The 20,708-nt window shown below is 51.4% G+C and overlaps 1 protein-coding gene across 1 annotated transcript; it reads left to right on the forward strand.

Moving 5' to 3' along the window:
* The first annotated feature begins 17,784 nt into the window (after window positions 1-17,784).
* On the forward strand, window positions 17,785-20,080 carry NKX3-2 (NK3 homeobox 2). Its single transcript, XM_062213700.1, has 2 exons — window positions 17,785-18,250; window positions 19,522-20,080. The coding sequence occupies exons 1-2, from the start codon at window positions 17,785-17,787 to the stop codon at window positions 20,055-20,057; spliced, it is 1,002 nt and encodes a 333-aa protein (XP_062069684.1). The 3' UTR covers window positions 20,058-20,080.
* Window positions 20,081-20,708: the final 628 nt, after the last annotated feature.

Genomic DNA, 20,708 nt, shown 5'->3' on the forward strand with positions numbered 1-20,708 from the left:
TTGGTACAGTGCCTGGAATACCGTGATACACACATAGCTTTTATCACAGCATACGGTTTTTTTTTTTAACTTTTATTTAATGAATATAAATTTCCAAACTACAGCTTATGGATTACAATGGCTTCCCCCCTCCCATAACTTCCCTCCCACCCACAATCCTCCCCGTTCCTGCTCCCTCTCCCCTTCCATTCACATCAAGATTCATTTTCAATTCTCTTTATATACAGAAGATCAGTTTAGTATATATTAAGTAAAGATTTCAACAGTTTGCCCCCACATAGTAACACAAAGTGAAAAATACTGTTGGAGTACTAGTTAAAGCATTAAATCACAATGTACAGCACATTAAGGACAGAGAACCTACATGATATTTTTTAAAAATTGATTAATTTTCTATGCTACTTCCAATTTAAAACCAAGTTTTTTTTTTTTTTTTCATTTTCAATTATCTTTATATACGGAAGATCGATTCAGGATATACTAAGTAAGGATTTCATCAGTTTGCACCCACACAGAAACACAAAGTGTAAAAATACTGTTTCAGGGCCGGTGCCACGGCTCAGTAGGCTAATCCTCCACCTTGCGGCGCCGGCACACCGGGTTCTAGTCCCGGTGGGGGCACCGATCCTGTCCCGGTTGCCCCTCTTCCAGGCCAGCTCTCTGCTGTGGCCAGGGAGTGCAGTGGAGGATGGCCCAAGTACTTGGGCCCTGCACCCCATGGGAGACCAGGATAAATACCTGGCTCCTGCCATCGGAACAGCGCAGTGCGCCAGCCACAGTGCGCCTACCACGGCGGCCATTGGAGGGTGAATCAACGGCAAAAAGGAAGACCTTTCTCTCTGTCTCCCTCTACTGTCCACTCTGCCTGTCAAAAATAAAAAAAAATTAAAAAATTAAAATTAAAATTAAAAAAATACTGTTTCAGTACTAGTTATAGCATTACTTCACATTGGACAACACATTAAGGACAGATCCCACATGAGACGAAAGTACACAATGACTCCTGTTGTTAACAATTTGACACTCTTGTTTATGGCTTCAGTAATCGCCCTAGGCTCTAGTCATGAGTTGCCAAGGCTATGGAAGCCTTTAGGGTTCGCCGACTACGATCTCATTCCGACAGGGTCATAGTCAAAGTGGAAGTTCTCTCCTCGCTTCAGAGAAAGGTACCTCCTTCTTTGATGGCCCGTTCTTTCCACTGGGATCTCACTCACAGAGATCTTTCATTTAGGTGTTTTTTTTGTTGTTGTTGTTGTTTTTTTTTTTTTTTTTTGACAGAGTGTCTTGGCTTTCCATGCCTAAAATACTCTCATGGGCTCTTCAGCCAGATCCGAATGCCTTAAGGGCTGATTCTGAGGCCAGAGTGCTATTTAGGACATCTGCTATTCTATGGGTCTGCTGTTTCTCCCGCTTCCCATGTTGGATCGTTCTCTCCCTTTTTGATTCTATCAGTATTAGCAGACACTAGTCTTGTTTGTGTGATCCCTTTGACTCTTAGACCTATCAGTGTGATCAATTGTGAACTGAAGATGATCTCTTGGACTAGTGAGATGTCATTGGTACATGCCACCTTGATGGGATTGTATTGGAATCCCCTGGCACGTTTCTAACTCCATCATTTGGGGCAGGTCCGATTGAGCATGTCCCGAATTGTACATCTCCTTCTTCTCTTTTTCCCACTCTTATATTTAACAGGGATCACTTTTCAGTTAAAATTTAAAACCTAAGAATAATTGTGTGTTAATTACAGAGTTCAACCACCAGTACTAGAACAAAAAAAAATACTAAAATGGATAAAGTATTACATTGTACATCAACAGTCAGCACAAGAGCTGATCAAGTCACTGTTTCTCACAGTGTCCATTTCACTTCCACGGGATTCCCCTTTGGTGCTCAGTTGGTTGTCACCGATCAGGGAAAACATGATATTTGTCCCTTTGGGACTGGCTTAATTCACTCAGCATGATGTTTTCCAGATACAGCGTACGGCTTTAACTGCTGTATTTTACTGGATATTGTTGTCCATCTCCTGTGCCTGATTTATAAATTAAACTTCAGTATAAGTTTGTATGTATTAGAAAAGTCATGGTACTTATATATGCTATGGTTTGAACATCTCCCCAAGGCTCTGAGTGCTGAATTTAAACCCCACTGTGAGGTGTTAAAAGGGCAGAAAATTAATCCGACCATGGTGTTTAGAGCTTGGCACTTTGGGAGGTGATTAGGATAAGGTAAGGTCATTAAGGTGGAGCCCTCATGATTGGTTTCTGGTGGTTTTACAAGAGAGAGGCACAGACCCATCTCTTGGCATGGGATGTCCTGCACTGTTTCAGGACCCTGCCCATGAAATGCCATCACCAGAAAAGGCCCCTAGATCTTGTACTTCAGAACAGTGAACCAAATAACCTTTTCTTTATTAAGTAACCTACTTCAGATATGTTATAGCAATGAAAAACTATTACAGTATATATAGGACAGTACTAGACAAGGTCTTGGGCATTCATTGGGGGTCTTGGAGTGTATCCTCTGAGCGTAAGGGGTAACTAGCCCTGGAATCAAGATCCTGTAGCCTTGCGTTAGGGTTCCCTCCACTTGACCTTGCTGGTGCTCACAGTGGGTGTAACTGGGCTGCAGCACTCCCTCAACATTCTCTCAGCATTATACTTGACTTCTTTAGGCAAATGTTTTAAGACCTCAATGTTTCTAAGTAACAACACTTTATTAGACAAATAATGTCTTGCTTTTAGAAAACCAGAAATGAATAGTCAGTATAGAAGGAAAAATCACTTGTAATTCCCAAAGTCAGATGTTACCATTGTTAATAGTTTGATATGTAATATTTTACTTAATAGATATAGATATACAACATAATCTGTCAAATGTAAGATTCTCTTGACTATAAAATGTACCATTATTTTATATATTACTAAAATAAATGATAGTCTCAATGAGATGCATGACTCAATCATAACCCCTTGTTGCTTTCAAATGTCTTTCCTCAATTCAAGAGATGTGGTGATTTCTCCACCATCAACTGTATAAGATGGCATGTCTGAGACAATTCTTGCACACATCTCAGGAACAAAATGTAACAGCCACCCCTACTTGTGGATATCTCCTTTCTTAGGTCTTAGAGAGTACTTGACTGTTGCTTTGCAAGAAAAATAGATCATGTATTACTCCAATACAGAATATCTGGCTCACTAGTACAAAATATGATTTTTGCCATCTGTTTTCTGTACCTTTCTGAGTGCATAGTAACTGTTTTGATGCCAAATCACAATGCAATCTTTTAAAGACATTTAAATTTTAAAAGGTATAGAGGTTGGCATTAGATGCAATAATTAAGCCCTACTTGGTGTACCACATCCCATACTGAAGTGCCTGATTCAACTCCCAGCTCTACTTCCAATTCTAGCTTCCTGCTAATGCATACTTTGGGAGGTAGGAAGTGATAGTTCAAGTATTGGGTTTCTTGCTACCCACATGGGAGCCCCAGATTCAGTTCTGGACTATTGGATTCAGCATGCTTCACCCTGGCTGTTGAGGGCACTTGGAGAAGGAACTAGGAGATGGAAGGTCTCTCTCTCCCTCCCAATCAATAGTAATTTCTATAACCAAAAAATATGTGTAGCCAATGATTCACATAATTCAGTTAAAATGACAATCGTATGAACAATCAGGAGCAAAATTACTGTGTATGACAATATGATTAGCTACATTGGGACTGCCACTGTTTCAGTAGAAATTTTAAGAAGCTATTGAACAAGTGATAATTATTCAGAGCTGTTAAAATGTGAAAAAGGGTGCCTTTGAATGAATAAAATATCTAGATAAATTTTATTTTTACAAAAATGAGATTTGGGGGACCAGTATTACCATGCAGAGGGTTAAGCTGCCACTTGCAATGCTGGTGTCCTATGTCAAGAGCGCTGATTCAATCCCCAGATGCTACACTCCCATCTGCTAATGCACCTGAGAAAGCAGCAGATAATGACCTCAATACTTTCTCCTCTGACACCCATGTAAGAGACCTGGATGGAGTTCTCGGCTCTTGGCTTCAACCTGGTCCAGTCATGTCAGTTGTGGACATTTGGGGAGTGAACCAGGGGATGGAAGATTCTCTCTGTGTCTCAGAAGCAAGAGAATTAATGGATCTTCACATCTGTACCCATATCCCACACTAGGATATATATGCCCAGCTTTCTGCTCCAGAACACAACCGTTAGGGCAAGTGTATTTTGTTTTGCCAGGATAATGTTAAATTATTCCCCAAACACATGTACCTAGTTATCTTCTTATCCAGAGTGTTTAAGAATTCTTCTCTTCCTGAACATTTAGTAATCTAAGATAAACACAATATGTAGTTTATCTTTTCATTTTTCTTATGGTACTTTGGTAAACTGATTTTAACATTAATGTGCCTGATACAAATTTGACTTTGTGGTTAATTAGTTTTGTGTCTTAAGACTCAAAATGAAATAGTCTAAAAGTTCCAATGTTTGGCCTCCCATGTAGGGCTTTGTTAGCACGTGACCCCAGCAAAGACAGACACAAAGAAATCTTGGTCAAACTCTCCCAAGCACTTCTAGAGTTTAAGAGATAGACCAAGGCCAAAGGCACCTTGATGAAGACAATCCTCCACCTGCTTCCGAGCCTTTGCTCCAGAGGGGACTGGCTGTCATCTCCTCCGGGGTCTCCTCCCTTCATTCCGGGGTCTTTTCTCCTCATTTGGATCTCCCCATCCCAGTAGCCCACATGTGGCTCTTGATTGCTTACTCCCATATTTTCCTGAAGCAGCAGAATAGTATCCTGAGAATGTATCTACACAATAACCCAAAGGAGCAAATGTCCAAGCAGACTCACGTGAATCAGAGCTCACACACAGCATGGAGCTTTCCTAATCACTTCACAGGTATAAGTAGCTGTGAGGCATCAGGTCTATGATGGCCCATCAACTTCCCAGGTCCTTTCTCATCAGGACATACACATGCGCAGGTTGGCGCACAAGGTTTCTATAAATGTCTGGAGCTCCATTATTTATACTGAAAGAAGTCACTTCTTTAAAAAAATTTTATTTAAAAGACAGAGTGACAGGCCGGCGCCGTGGCTCACTAGGCTAATCCTCCGCCTTGCGGCACCGGCACACCAGGTTCTAGTCCCGGTTGGGGCGCCGGATTCTATCCCGGTTGCCCCTCTTCCAGGCCAGCTCTCTGCTGTGGCCAGGGAGTGCAGTGGAGGATGGCCCAAGTCCTTGGGCCCTGCACCCCATGGGAGACCAGGAGAAGCACCTGGCTCCTGCCATCGGATCAACGCGGTGCGCTGGCCGCAGCGTGCCAGCCGCGGCGGCCATTGGAGGGTGAACCAACGGCAAAAGGAAGACCCTTCTCTCTGCTCTCTCTCTCACTGTTCACTCTGCCTGTCTAAAAAATTAAAAAAAAAAAAAAGACAGAGTGACAAAGAGGGAGAAAAGGAGAGAGACAGAGCTCTTCCACATGCTAGTTCACTCCCCAAATGGCTATAATGACCAGGGCTGGGCCAGGCTGAAGCCAGGATCCAGGAGCTTCTTCCAGGTCTCCCACGTGGGTGCAGGGGCCCAAGCATTTGGGCCATCCTCTGCTGCTTCCCCAGGCACATTGACAGGGAGTTGGATCAGAAGTGGAGCAGCCAGAACTTGAACCGGCACCCATATGGAATGCCAGCACTGCAGGGCCTTGTCTAACTGGATGCACCACAGTGCTGTCACCTCTGTCATGAAAAATCTCTATTGAGATGGTTACAGAGCTTGTGTGACCTTTTCCAGGGAGCCATGTCCCATAAGTCATGGGAATTGCACGTGTCTATTTCATTGGTGCCATAAGCAATCCTGGAGGGACTACATCCTGCCAAAAGCACTCCATGAAAACTGACTCTCCCACTACAAAACACTTTTAGACATTTGCCTGTAGGCTGATCACTTGTAAACTTACAAGGACCTTAAACCACAGGGCGCATTTCTTTATAGGTACATTCCCAGGCATTGGAAGGAAAGCTGATTCTAGCCATATTCTTCCTATCGCATTATAGGAAATTATTCTATATTAATTCCATAATTTTATTTTTTAGAGATTTATTTATTTATTTGAAAGTCAGAGTTACACAGAGAGAGGAGAAGCAGAGAGAGAGAGAGAGAGGTCTTCCATCCAATATGTTCACTCCCCAATTGGCTGCAATGGCCGGAGCTGCGCCAATCTGAAGCCAGGAGCCAGGAGCCTCCTCTGGGTCTCCCACGTGAGTGCAGGGGCCCAAGGACTTGGACCATCCTCTACTGCTGTCCCAGGCCACAGCAGAGAGCTGGATCAGAAGAGGAGCAGCCGGGACTAGAACCAGCACCCATATGGGAAGCCGGAGCTTCAGGCCAGGGTGTTAACCCGCTAAGCCACAGATCCGGCCCCAAATTCCATAATTTTAGACTGTGTTTCAGACATGATCCAGTGAGCTGTTAGAAACTCTAACACTCATTTTAATAACAAATTAAATATTGGGAATTAGCTTAAAAACTGTATATATGAAATACATAAAATCTGTTTCTTTATATAAATAAAATATTTTTTACAAAAGAACCAAAAAGCAAAAAGGTAACACGGATGTAACAGTAATTTTACAAAACAGCCAATTTCACTCTGGGCTTGGGAAACAGAAAGACAAGATTGAAGCCCTGGAGAGGTAGGGCTGAGACTTTGGAGAAGGGGCCCTGCCCACTTGCTGCTGGGATCTCTGATAGAAAAGTGGCTTGTCCCGGAAGAGGAGGGGGAAATGGAAACCACAGTCAGCCGACATTGCTGGGGTGGACGAACAGCTGTTGCTGGAATGACATGAAGAAGAGGGGTCAGACACAAAAAAAGCAGCTTCACCTCCAGGCCCCCTTAGCTACGCTGTATTGCCAGAGTCTGGCAGAGAGGGGTTGGCCCAAGAGAAGCTAATCTGCTGGGGGCCCATGTGGACCCCACGACGTGGTACACAAAGGGTGGACTTGGTATTCAGCACATCCATCTCACCCTCCTCCACATGTTTACTCCTCAACACTCAGATTGTAGTTAAGGGTTCCCCTTGGTCTCTAGCAAGCTCAGCAATGCACTTAAGTATGCAACTCAGGAACATAACACATTTGGCATGTGGGTGCTTAGCTGCAGTGGGGCCTTTACACACACACCTGCACTCAGCCTTCTAAGTGGAAACCTCGAAGGTGCTTTCAGCTCCTCCAACAGAAGTCGCTGGTGGCTTCCTTCTCCCAAAGCAACAGCCTCTCAGTGGACTCTCAGTAAATGCCATCTTTGTGATGTTTCTATAAAATGTGAACTTTTCAAAATGAGTTCATCGCGACACTGAGTTGTTTTTATTTGGAGAGACCAGTTTGCCAGTCTTCAACAAGTCTTACTTTAAATAGTCCAAATAACATTTTTCAGCCAAAAAATAAAGTTTCCAACAAGAATTTGCCTTTCCTATTATATTAAAAGGTTTGTTTTGGGTCAGCCTGTTGCTGTTGTTAAGGCTCCTCCTGCAGTGCCAGCATCCCATACAGGCACTGGTTCAAGTCCCAGCTGGCCCACTTCTAATCCAGTTCCCTGCTAATGGCCTGGGAAAGCAGTAGAGGATGGTGCAAGTGCTTGGGCCCATGTGGGAGTCCTAGAAGAAGTTCCTGGCTCCTAGCTTTGGATTGGCCCAGCCCCAGCCATTGCAGCCATTTGGGGAGTAAACCAATGGATGGAAGATCTCTCTCTCTCTCTCTCTCTCTCTCCTTCTATCTGTAACCCTGACCTCAAATATCTTTTTAAAAAAAGATTTATTTGGTCATTTGAAAGAATAATGCAGAGAGAGACTGAGTGATAGAGAAAGAGAGAGAGCGCGCGAGAGAGCTCGATCTTCCATCTGCTGGTTCACTCCCTCAATGCCTGCAATGGCTGGGTCTGGACCAGGCCAAAGCCAGAAGCCAGAAACTCCATCTGGGTCTATCACATGGGCCCAGGTCCTTGGGGTGTCTTCCCAGGCACATTGATAGGACACTGGATAGAAAGAAAAGCAGATGGGACTTGCAGTGGCATTCCAACATGGCTTGCAGGTGACACAAGCAGCAGCTTAACCCTCTGTTGCCAAAACTCCGGCCCTACCCTTCCTATGTTTGACTAATGTGTCCCTGTTTACCCTCAAACATCGCTGTTAACTCTCTCCCAGTCACTTTTGGGTCTTTCAGCCCTTGACAAACTCCTTTCCCCAGTAGATACTGTTGGAGCTTAAAAGACATGTTTCTATGTATAATTGATCTTGTCAGAGTCATAAAATTCCAACGTCAGTGACAGCTGCATCTCAATAAATTTGCCCACCATCCAGCCCCGGTCCCTACCTCCTTTTGCCCTGAGCATGGGTTGAGTCAAGAGAGAACTTAGACGGGGCCTTTGCTTGTCCTTTTGAAACCTCACTAATGACCCCTTCTGAATGAACACATGGCCCATTCCAGTTCACCTGCGTCTGTGCCTCGGCTAGCTGCTCCCGCTGACAGTTCCCAGGACAGCGCGGCCCATCTGTTCCTTGACATTCCATTAAGCCTGTGTGCTACCACAATATCCTGTTTTCCCCTTCCTGTTTCTAGCCACACTTACGCAGACAGAATGACAGAGTTCGCTGTAATTCCTGGACATAAATCTCTCCAGTGAGCTTTCTCCCCCCCCCCTTAAGCCCCTGACTCTGAAAGCACAGCCCTCCAGCCCTTTTCCTTTCAAAAGCCCAGTCCAAAATATCCCATCAGGGAAATAAACCTCTCCAAGCTGGGTCTCAGAGATGATTTAACAACAACAAAAGAAACTGAAATGTATTACTTGCACTAAAAGGCTGTGGAGCTGAAGAAGTGGTGAGCTAGCACAGGTTTCACTCAGCACTCAGCAAGCTGCTTCCACCATCCTCGGGGAATGGCTGTGTCCTGGGTGACCTGCGGCAAATCCTCTGGCCACTCCTTGCCTTAAGTTCCTCATCTGTAAATGGAAATTATGGTACCGGCCCTGCAGATGTCATAGGATTGTGCTGAGAATAAAATGAGACCCTCGATTCAATACATACTTGCTAACAGCCTCCTGTGTGCCCGGCCCATTCTGGGCCCTAGGGACACACAGAGATTCATTTGAAATCTCATGTTTCTCTGCCCAGCCTTCTCTCAGTGGGGGATTTTAGGCTGGACGTCTAGTGGGTGCAGCCTGTAGAAAACGACCACCATACTCATGGCAAGGATTATGTTCTTTATAGTTCCCACATCCCCAGGCAGACCACAGACTGTGGCCTCACATTTGTACAGATCAGATTCACCACAAATTTACCAAAGCAAGGGGTGGGCGTTGAGGCACAGAAGGTTAAGCTGCCACTCAGGACTTCTACATCCTATATCAGACCGCTTAGCATCAAGACCTGGCTCCTCAACTCCTGATCCAGCTTCCCCCTAACATGCCTGAGAGTCAGCATGTGACAGTACATGGCTCCTGCCCTCCTGTCTTTGGCCTTGCCCAGTCCCAGCTGCTGCAGGCATTTGAATGGTGAAGAGCAGACTTAAGATTCTCTCTGTGGGGCCGGTGCTGTGGTATGGTAGGTAAAGCCGCTGCCTGCGGTGCCAGCATCCCATATGGGTGCCGGTTCAATCCTGGCTGCTCCACTTCCCATCCAGCTCTCTGCTATGACCTGGGAAAGCAGTGAAAGACGATCCAAGTCCCCAAGTCCTTGGGCCCCTGCACCTGCATGGGAGACTAGAAGAAGCTCCTGGCTCCTGGCTTTGGATCGGCACAGCTCTGGCCATTGCAGTCATTTGGGGAGTGAACCAGTGGATGGAGGCATTCTCTCTCTCTCTCTCTCTCTCTCTCTCTCTCTCTCTCTCTCTCTCTTCTCTCTCTCTCTCTCTCTCTGCATCTTCCTCTCTATAACTCTGTGTATCAAATAAATAAATAAATCTTTAAAAAAAATTCTCTCTGGGTGTGTCCCCTCTCTCTGTGGCTCTCTTTCAAATAAATAAAATGGATGCAATCAAGAATTCCAGGTGGTGTTTCCACCTCTGTCACAGATCCACAGCACCCTCTCACTCTGCCAAGTGTCACCAGAATAAAAACTACAGAAAGCGCCCATATCCCCCTGGGTGTCAGTTCTAGTTCTGGCTGCTCCTCTTCCAATCCAGCTCTCTGCTATGGCCTGGGAAAGCAGTGGAAGAGGGCCCAAGTCCTTGGGCCCCTGCACCCATGTGGGAGACCTGGAAGAAGCTCCTAGCTCCTCATTTTGGATTGGCATAGCTCCGGCCATTTTGGCCATCTAGGGAGTGAACTAGCAGATGGAAGACCTCTCTCTCTGTCTCTGCCTCTGCCTCTCTGTAACTCTGCCTTTCAAATAAATAAATAATACATATATTTTTTAAAAAGTGGCTAGTCATTAGGGAAGAATCCATCCCCTAATGTGGCCATGAGGCCTTGTCACAAAAGACATGTCTGACCTGTTCCCCAGAGCCATGGGAGCAGCAGTACAGGCAGAAACCAGTCAGTCCTAACGCCAGGGCCAGCAGCTTCAGGTTAAAAACACAAACCATTTTGATTTGAATATGGTGGCCAAGTGTTTCCAAAAAGTCCAGCCACTTTCACTGACTAAACCTCCTCTGATTCTGCCTCACTGAATAGACTTGGAAGTTCTTGGTATTGATGAGACTTGTCCACACAGCTGCACGTAGTTGTAGAGTGGTTATGCTCACTCTCTGGCTTTCTGTCTCTCCCTATTACCTCTCTCTCTCTCTTGTACACACTCCCACCCTTGTGATGCCAATCATCAGAGCAAAGGCAATGCTAGTGTCATGCCCTTGAGCCTCCACAACTGTGAGCTAAGAAAGCCTCTTTTCCTTGTAAAGTACCTGGCCTCCAGGATTTCATTACAGTAACAGAAAATGGACCAAGGTAGACCAAGACCTTTCTCCCAAGAAGATACACAAATGGCCAATAAGCACATGAGAAGATGCTCAGCATCACCAGTTACAAGGAAATGTGAATGAGATGCCACTTCACAACCATTAGGATGGCTACTAACACAAAACCAGGAAATAACAAGTGTTGGAGGACAGGAACAAATTGGAGACCTTGTACACTGAGAGGTGGGATAAAAAATGGTGCAAACACTGTCAAAATAGATGCCACCTCCAGCCTTTCACCCCACCTCTGATCCCACATAACCCAAGCCACCATCATCTCTTACTGACATTGTCATGCTAGCTTCTGGTAGTTCTCCTGTTGCCACCTCACCCCCAATATTTCTGTCATAGAAAAGCCAATCTAACCTGAAATGTAAATCATATTCAGTGACCTTGTTGCCTAAAATCTTTTTTATATAGTTTTTAAATTTTTTTATTTATTTTTATTTGTTTATTTGACAGGTAGTTGTAGACAGTGAGAGAGAGACAGAGAGAAAGGTCTTCTTTCCGTTGGTTCACTCCCCAAATGGCTGCTACAGCCGGCGCTGTGCCAATCTGAAGCCAGGAGCCAGGTGCCTCTTCCTGGTCTCACAAGCAGGTGCAGGGGCACAAGCACTTGAGCCATCCTCCACTGCCTTCCTGGGCCACAGCAGAGAGCTGGACTGGAAGAGAAGCAACCAGGACTAGAGCCCGGTGCCCATATGGGATGCTGGTGCTGCAGGCGGAGGATTAGCCAAGTGAGCCACGGCGCCAGTCCCAATCATATTCAGTGACTTTGTTGCCTAAAATCTTTCTATGGCTTTCCATAATGCTTACCAAATTCATGCTCCTTACTGTGGCTTATAAAACCCTGCTGGATCTGGTTACCTCTCAGATCTCAGCTCCTAGGCCCGTCCCTCGTCCACTACACTCTGTCACAGAAGCACACTGGGGGGCCTGTGAGCACAGTGTGCTGCTGTCACAGCCAGTTAGCTCAGTGATGATACGAAGACCATAGCCTGGGTGTCTTGTGTGACCAACATGCCTTTCCCATAGTCTGGAGACTCAGAAATCCAAGATCAAGGTGCTGGCAGAGCCAGCCTGTTGTATCCTCACGTGGCAGAGAGAAAGATAAGCAGAGAAAGGCAGACAGACAGACATGCACACACACACACACACACGGGGTGGGGGGGAACAAGCTCTCTCCTGTCTCTTCCTACAGGGCACCAATCTCATTCATGAGGCTTCTACTTTCATCACATTGGGGGTTCAGATGTCAACATATGAATTTGGGGGGATATGCCAGTTACCTCTTTGCTTAAAGTCTTTCTAGGACAGAATGTACCCCCAAAAAGCTTCCTACACATTTCCCTTTCTCCAAACATCACTAAGTCTGTCCTCGCAAGGTATCTCTTGCTATTTTGAATCTCACCCTGCATGAAGCACCTTCAAGTGTCGCTCTGTTCTGGTTTTCTGCATGGCCCAGATCACCGTCTGAGGTTGCCTCCACTGCTGTCTCTGGTCATCGGTCTGTTGATGGGATTCCTTCACCAGGCGTGCACCTGTTGAGAGTAGGATCTTACAAGGCCATCAGCTCCAGGATGTGGAGCAGTGTCTGGGAGAGAACAGTCACCGGTCAGCAAATTTCCCAAGGAGATCGTGGCATAACGTGCTGAGGGCTGCCAGAGAAGTTTTCAGAGACAGAAACATCCAGGAGCCTGGAACGCCATCCGTATCTCCCGCATGGGTGCAGGGAACCAAGCCCTTGGGCCATCTTCTGCTGCCTTTCCAGGCGCATTAGCAGAGAGCTGAGTGACAGGAGGAAAAGCAAGAACTGAAGCGCTATGATGCGGGAAGCAGCAGCGGCTTAACCTGCCTTAACCACAAGGCTGCCCTTCCCCAACACCTTTAAAAACATTTATCGATGCAATGGTGTGTGTGTGTGTGTGTGTGTGTGTGTGAGAGAGAGAGAGAGAGAGAGAGAGAGAGAGAGAGAGAAGAAGAAGAAGAAGAAGAAGAAGGAGGAGGAGGAGGAGGAGGAGGAGGAGGAGGAGGAGGGGTTTGTTTGTAATGCTTGAAGTTTCTGACTCAAGGGGGAAACACCTTGGTATCAGTGAATCTCCGGGCAACATTCCTGTGGCTCCCTAAATGACCATCCAGGGAGAGCCCAAGTGTGCCCCTCAGGACACGCAGCCCGCAGGGCCAGTCCACAGGGAGCAGGGCGCGTCGGAGGAGGGCGGAAAGGCCCTGGCCCGGCCCCACTCAATGGCCTCGCCCTAAAGCCGTCCCAGAGGGAGAGGATTCTTGGTAGGGGGAGGGGATGTCTGACTGTGCCTGGGTGAGCTTTGCAAACTAGAACATCTCCACTATATTATATCACTCGCGGCGTGAGGTCGTGGAAACGCAAAGCCGCGTGCCAAAGCATCCCGTTTCGCGGAGCGGGTGTTGGGGCTCCAGGCACCCCCGGTCCCTTTCCCGCTGTCACGACGCCGCGCGTCCTGACGGGCGCCCGCTAGGTGGCGCGCGCTCTCCACTGTGCCCGCGCGAGTCCGGGAGCCGGTGCACTTATTTTTCATGCTTGGAGAGGTGAACTCCTGCTCTGACTTTTCAAGAAAACGAAGCTCCACAGGAAGCGTGTCTTCCGAGGGTAACGCTCCCCGTCTCGGAGTGTGTGAACTCGAGTTTCCGTCACCGCCCGTCTCCGTCTACACCAGGTTTAGCCCTTTGATGATGCAAACAAAGTCCTTTCTTCACAAAGTGCTTTGGGTTCAGACCAGCCCTGGCGTGCCTCGTTTTCCAACTCTCAGTAGAACGCAGTCGTCAGATGTATTTACCTGCTTGGTTTAATGACCTTACTTTGGAAAGCAGCTCTTTTTTTTTTTTTTTCTTCCAGACGAATGAGGGGGAGGATGGTGGAGAACCATTAATGAGTGTAAACCCGAAGGTTAACGAACAAAACCGATTGGAGTGGAAAATCCAGGGAGGTTGGCATCAAACCAACCTGATTTAGTCCTGAGTCCTGACTTAGCTGCTTACTGATAACTCAGTTTCCCCGTCTGTGAAATCGGAATAAAGATCTTTACCCATGCCACTCCCGGGGCTGTGCACATTAAACAGTAGGCTTTGGCTCCTGGCACGCTGTGAACAATATTTAAAACTAGCTTGGCCGGTAATGACGATGCTTCTCTCTCCTGCAGTCTGATCTAGCTGCACCAGGTGCGTGACAAAGCCGGGGGCTGGGTGACTTGGGAAGGCAGGAGCCAGTGTCTGTGGGCGGAAAGCCTGGCTTGACGCCTGGGATGTCTGGAGGGCTTGGTGCGCCCTTGGAAATCTGCGGCGGTGGGGACGGTCAATCCCAGAGAACCCTCGGCCTGGACCCGGCCGGGCCGCGCCTGCAGCCGCCCGCACCCCCTCCGTTTGCCCGTGCGGTCCAGCGGCGGCCTCAGCGGGGAGCGACCCAACCCCTCTTTTTGCAGCACTGGAAACTACAGAAGGCAGGTGGCTACACTCAGGGTCACCGGAGTCTGAGAAACCAGCCCGCGTGGCCTCCTGTCGCAGGGCAGTGCCGAGCGCGGTCTCCTGTGATGGGAGGCAGGGGCGCCGCGCGCTGTGGCCCCACCGCACGCCCTCCCTCGGACTCGGGATCCCCGAGAGCGCGGGAGCGTTCGCCGCAGCTTGAAACTCGCGCCCGAGGCCGGGGCTTCCCCTTCGCTTCTCTTCGTCCCCGTCCCCGCCCCCGGCCCCGGGCTCTTCCACCCGCATCCCACTCTCCGCCCGCAACCTGGGCTCACCGCCCAGCCGTGCTCTGGGCCGGCTCCAATCCCGGGACCAGAGCGCGTGGCACGTAGGGGGCGCGCAGGAATCAACTTGTGGAGGAGAAGGAAAATGGAAAGGAGGCGAAGGGAGCGGGAAGGGAGAACGGAGGAGGACGGAGAGAAAAGAGCAAAGCGAGGCGCGGAACGCAGGAAGCCGGCGCCTCCTGGAAGCCTCGCGGGCGCCCTGCCCTGCTCCCAGCTCGCGGGGCCCACTCAGGCCGGAGCGCTGAGCGGACGAAACCACGGGCGGGCGCCGTGGTCCGGCGGCCACGATCTCTGGAGCTCACGGGGGAGCTTGGAGTAAGGGGGGACTCGGGCGCGCGCGCGCAGACGCACCCCGGTCCCCATAGATCGCTGACCTTTCGAGACGCTGTGACCTGCTGAGCCCTCGCCACGCACCCCTAAGCGCCGGCCTTGAATCTGGGTGGAGCTCGGGGTACCACCTCTGTCCGCTGTCTCCCGGAGCCTTTCGTCTGCACTCAACCCCTTCTAGTTGCAGTTCAACACCGATGTGTGAAGCGCCATCAAATCTTAGCCTCGAAGATCCCGTAACAGCCGCGGCCGCCCGAGGGGCCGCCATGAGTCTCCGTCTCCGGGCGCCTGCTGGAAACAGGTCCGGGCTGCCCAGCACCCCCGCTCTCCCGACACACAGAAAAACTCGAGGGCTGGAAATCAACGAACTGTATATTTCCGTGCTGTGCTGGCGAGGGGGTACATCCTACTGGCATAGAGACTCTTAAAAAAAAAAAACTTTTCTTGGTGGGACAGCTAAATGATATTTTCAATTCAGTCCTTATAGAACCTCCCAGTTTAGTCTAGTACTGTCACTCAGCCTCCAAACATCTCTAACCTCTTGAGTATCTGAATTCTCTCTATTGCTTCTCCACCCCCAAGTCCAAACCCCACAAAGCAGCAGCTGAAGAGGACAGTGTGCACACTGTCCACACCTGCCCACCCCCTACCTTCCAGGCAACCTCTGTCAGCCTCCTCCTATGGTGGGAGTAGAGTGAGGGTGGCGATTTCGGAAATGATGCTCAGAAGAGGTGCTTTTTTTCTGAAACATCATCAGCGCTCTGTTCCTCTGCCTTCTGTTCGCCCCCTCACCTGGCCCTACACTGACACCAAATTCAAGCACCTTTCCGTCCAAAGGATGCGACTGTAACGGCCTCCTCCTTGGATGGGAGTTCTTCCCCGGGTGCACCATGGGGTCTGCACGGAGGGAGAACGCACGCAGTGTCTGCCAGGCTCCGAAGCCTGGACGCAGCAAATCCCGGTATGAGGCTGAAAACTCCCAGAGTCGTGGGAGTGATTTCCCTTTGCAGGGCAGCACCAGTGCGACCAACAGGAAAGCGACTGAAGAAAGTGATATATAGTTTAATGACACCAAAAACACGAACCCCAGCGATTCACCAAATTAAAATCACGGTTCTTTAAACTTATTTAATGGTTCGTGTTTCTGTACTCATGTGTGATGTTGAATATTACGAGAGGCGGTAAAGGATGTTACTTGAGCAAATTTATTTAAAATAAACAGCATAAATAAACAACCTGTGTTTTGATACACCCACGATATTTCTGTGTCTTAGTTTGGCTTCGTCTATGCCATAAAACAACCTATTCCCTATTTTCTTCAGGAGTATTAAATGCTGTCGGTTCTGGATCATGGCTATGGTAATTCCCAGGTATTTTTTTTAAACAAACACATCTCTATTTCTAATCCAATCCAACTCAAAAATAACAGAATATTTGAAGAACTAGTTGCAAGCTGTTTTCCCCCTCCTGAATTCCAATTAAATCCGGTATTGACCGTCCAGGGCAAGGACCCTACAATCTCCAGGAGTTGCCGAGAGGACGCCTTCCAATGCCTCTCCTGACTTTAGTTCTAACTCTACCATGTTTTTCCTTTTAATTCCTCTGCAGAAACCGATTCAAATCAAAGACGGCGAGGAAGGAAAACTATTTCTAGAGAGGTTTTAATGAATTCATTGTTTGTGCGAAGGGCAGTCGCCGGTCTGAGGGGGCGGCGTGGGGTGCGTTTTGTTTTTCGTGTTTGTGATGATTCCCGGAGAACAGAAACTATGCGCGTGGCTTGTGGCATTGCACCGCCCTGAAGCTGCTGCGACGGCTGGTGGCCGAATTTCTTATCGCTGTCTCCTAAAAGCTCTGGCCGGCGTGGGTGTGTCCGTGGAAGTAAACAGTGCGGCTTCCGGGCTGGTGAGCCCCGGGGTCGTTGGAGGATGCTCGCAGGACCAGGCATAGCAGAGAAGGGGTTAAGTCAAACCCTGTCTCTCGCCGCGCAACGTGCCCAGTTCTGTCGGCTCAAGTCAACGTCGCCCAGCTGGAGCCAGCCAATGGACAGCCCCGAGCACCGGGGACGACCCAGAGCGGGGGTGTGGCCTGGAGCTGTCACTCAGCGGTGAGGAATGACACCGCGGCGGGAGGGGGCTACGGTGGAACGCTGGGGAAGGGAAGAGAAGAAACAGATAAAACCAGGGCAGGGGGTAAAAAGGTGCCCCGCGCCTCTCCGAGTCCTGCGCCGCCGCCGCCAGGGGTGGGCTCCGGAAGAGGCAGCGCTGCGGGGAAGAGCGAGGACGCGCCAGGGGCGAAATCTTGCAGGCGCGGAAGACACAGACAGAGGCGCAAAGAAAAAGTGACTTGGGCCGTGCGCCCCGGCGGCGCTCGGGAGGGGACCACGGCCGCGGAGGGGCCCCCGGCCAACTCTCCCCCACTTCCAGGGGAGGGCAGACCCCGGCCCGCCCCCGAGGGCGAGAGGCGATGAGATAATCCTGCTGAGCTGCGAAAGGAGAGCGTCTGGCGCTGGGTTGGGGGGGAGGGGGTCTCCAGGCGGGCCTCGCGGGCGGAGGTGTGAGGGTCCGCGCAGATTCTGGACCGGAGGGGGCGGGGGCTGCAGGGCCGCGCAGGAGTGGGCTGCAGGGGCCTGGCGCGCCCAGCTCACTCGCGCTCTCTGTCCGGCTCGGAGCTGCCCGGCGCCCCAGCGGCCCGCCCGCCCGGCCGCTCCGGCCCGCGGCGCAGATGGCTGTGCGCGGCGCCAACACCTTGACGCCCTTCTCCATCCAGGCGATCCTCAACAAGAAAGAGGAGCGTGGCGGGCTGGCCCCACCGGAGGGGCGCGCGGCGCCCGGGGGCACAGCGGTGGTGGTGGCCGCGGCGCCCGCTGTCTGCTGCTGGCGGCTCTTTGGGGATACAGACGCGGGCGCGCTGGGGGGCGCCGAGGACTCTCTGCTGGCGTCTCCTGCCGGGAGCAGAACAGCTGCGGGGCGGACTGCGGAGAGCCCTGGCGGCTGGGATTCGGACTCCGCGCTCAGCGAGGAGAACGAGGGCAGGCGGCGCTGCGCCGACGCGCCGGGGGCCAGCGGGGCCAGCCGCGCCGGGGGAACCCTGGGCCTCGGCCAGCCAGTCTGCGAGATGCGGGCCGCCAAGGACCTGGAGGAGGAAGCCGCGGGCCGGAGCGACAGCGAGATGTCGGCCAGCGTCTCAGGTCTGCTGTGACTGCACTGGGAAGGGGGCTGGGCTGAGGGATCGACTAGGACGGTAACCACGGCGTGTCGGGTGGGCCTGCGCCCTGGGGCTCCGGGTTGGCCAAGTCCAGAAGTTCTGCGCGGTGGCGTGGGCTGCGAGAGGACTGCTGTACTCTGAGCCCTGCATCCTCGGGCAAGGCCGGAGGTGTCGTGGGACCAAGTACCCTAGGCCAGGTTGGAGGACAACAGCTGCACCCAGTGTTCGGGGTCTTAGCGTCCATAGCCAGTGCCTCGGGTGTGTCTGTCCCCGTGTCCCCAAAATATGCGAAAGGGAAGAGTGAGGGGTCCAGAGACCTCAGGGAGCCAATGACCTTGCCCTAGCCCCGACACCCTGTCGGCTCCGGGTCCTGGGGCCGCCCGTAGCTCTGGGGTAGGTAGCTAAGGACATGTCAAGTGGGCCAGAGCAGTGCTGGGCTGCGGACCCAGGAGCCGGAGGCAAACTCTGCAGCCCGCTGCAGACAGCCCTCCTGACTTGGTCATCCTCGGCACAGCCAGGAGAGGTCGCGTAGTGTATGCTCGCGGGTGGGGTGCTCGCTGATGCAGGCCTCACGCTGACCCCAAGCAAGCCGGCGCAGGCACCTCGCTGATGGGCAGCTGCGGGAAGAGGCCGAGGGACTGGTGCCAGATCAGAAGGCAAGGACCGGGACAGGGACCACATCCCCGCCTGCTTTCATTCCTCAACCCCAACCCTCCTCTCAGTTCCTTGCAAAGAGGGAGAGAAGTGCGTAAGGCCTTAGCGCAGCCCCTGTCGCGGCTCCTCGCCGCAGTCCCGGGCGGTTAGGCGCGGAAGACCAAAAACACCTGGCCCCGGGATTTGTCGTCCTACCTTTCCTTTCCGTGTAGCCGACGTGCGTGTGCAGTCCCCACGCGTGTGTGCAGGCGTGAGGATGCGGAAGCCTGGAGAACCCAAGCAGACGCAGAAAAGCAGCTTGGAAAGCCACAGTGTGGAGGCGGGGAGGGTTCGCAGCGCCGCAGGTTACTGCGGGGAAGCTTGGGCCCAGAGAGGGCAGGGAACCGCACCAGAGGAGTCTCAATGCGGGGAGCGTGTGGGACAGGATTCTGACACCGGTATCCATCGTGCGGCGCCTCAGGGACTCTCCGTGGCTTGAAGGGACCAACTCCACCCCACTCTACCCCACCCCAGCTCTGGTGGCCCCTGCGGTTCAGACCCAACCTTACCTCCTGTGGGGCGCTGACAACCTTTTGTTTCTGTTCTCACCGCGACCCACAGGTGACCACAGCCCGAGGGCCGAGGACGACGGTGTTGGCCCAGGAGTAGCACGCGTGCCCGAGCTCTGCAGCGGAGCAGGCGGCGGGGGAAGCGGCGCGCCGGCGGCCGGCGTGGAGGAGGAGGAGGAACCCGCGGCGCCCAAGCCGCGGAAGAAGCGCTCGAGGGCCGCCTTCTCCCACGCACAGGTGTTCGAGCTGGAGCGCCGTTTTAACCACCAGCGCTACCTGTCTGGGCCGGAGCGCGCCGACCTGGCCGCGTCGCTAAAGCTCACCGAGACGCAGGTGAAGATCTGGTTCCAGAACCGTCGCTATAAGACCAAGCGCCGGCAAATGGCTGCCGACCTGCTGGCCTCCGCGCCCGCCGCCAAGAAGGTGGCCGTCAAGGTGCTGGTGCGCGACGACCAGAGACAGTACCTGCCCGGCGAGGTGCTGCGGCCACCCTCGCTTCTGCCCCTGCAGCCCTCTTACTACTACCCGTACTACTGCCTCCCCGGCTGGGCGCTCTCCACGTGCGCAGCCGCTGCGGGCACTCAGTAAACCCGCCCGGGGGAGGCAGCGAAGGATCCCTGCGCCTCAGCTCCCGAAGGAGGCTGACAGCTCTGTAGGTTATCCTTTTTGAACAGAGGCGCCCCAAGGAGGGAGCAAGAGAAGGACCGAAATCCAGCTCCGGCTCGGATGGCCACGACGTGTGCCCTGGCAGCCGCTGCGAGCCTGCCCGGAGGGAACGCCTTTTTTTTTGCCTAACTTGAACAGAGAGGCACTCTGTCTACGGTTTCGGGACCCTGCTCGCCGCTCACCTGTCTGGAAGCCCCTGGACACTATTTATTTCGACGACAATGTTGGGTTTGCAGTTGGAGCGCGTCTGGCTGGGAATGGCGTTTTCCCCAGAGCCTAGAGGACTCCTGGAGACCACAGAGCCGAGCCCCCAGAACGCCGAGTCTGCCGGGAGCTTCGTGCGCTAGGCCGCACTAGTTCATGGTATCCATGCTACCAATCTATGTGTATCTACATATCTTTTAATTTTTGGAAATTGGATTTGTAACAAAGGGGTGCAAAACCTTGGCAGCCCCAAGCAGCCCCAGGCCAGGGGTTGATTTGAACTGAGAAGGGTTTTATTTTCGGACCACCACACCCACCCCTTCCCAGTGCCAGAGTTCAAGAGGGGGCGCCCTGCTGGGTGCTGAATGT

Source organism: Lepus europaeus, chromosome 16 (genome assembly GCF_033115175.1).
Source record: "Lepus europaeus isolate LE1 chromosome 16, mLepTim1.pri, whole genome shotgun sequence".
Lineage (NCBI taxonomy): Eukaryota > Metazoa > Chordata > Mammalia > Lagomorpha > Leporidae > Lepus > Lepus europaeus.

What these genes read in the sequence shown, in the direction of transcription:
- NKX3-2 (XM_062213700.1), top strand. Translation starts at nt 17,785, where the DNA reads ATGGCTGTGCGCGGCGCCAACACCTTGACGCCCTTCTCCATCCAGGCG. An exon ending in GATGTCGGCCAGCGTCTCAG is followed by an intron (nt 18,251 to 19,521) that starts GTCTGCTGTGAC and finishes CGCGACCCACAG; the next exon opens with GTGACCACAGCCCGAGGGCC.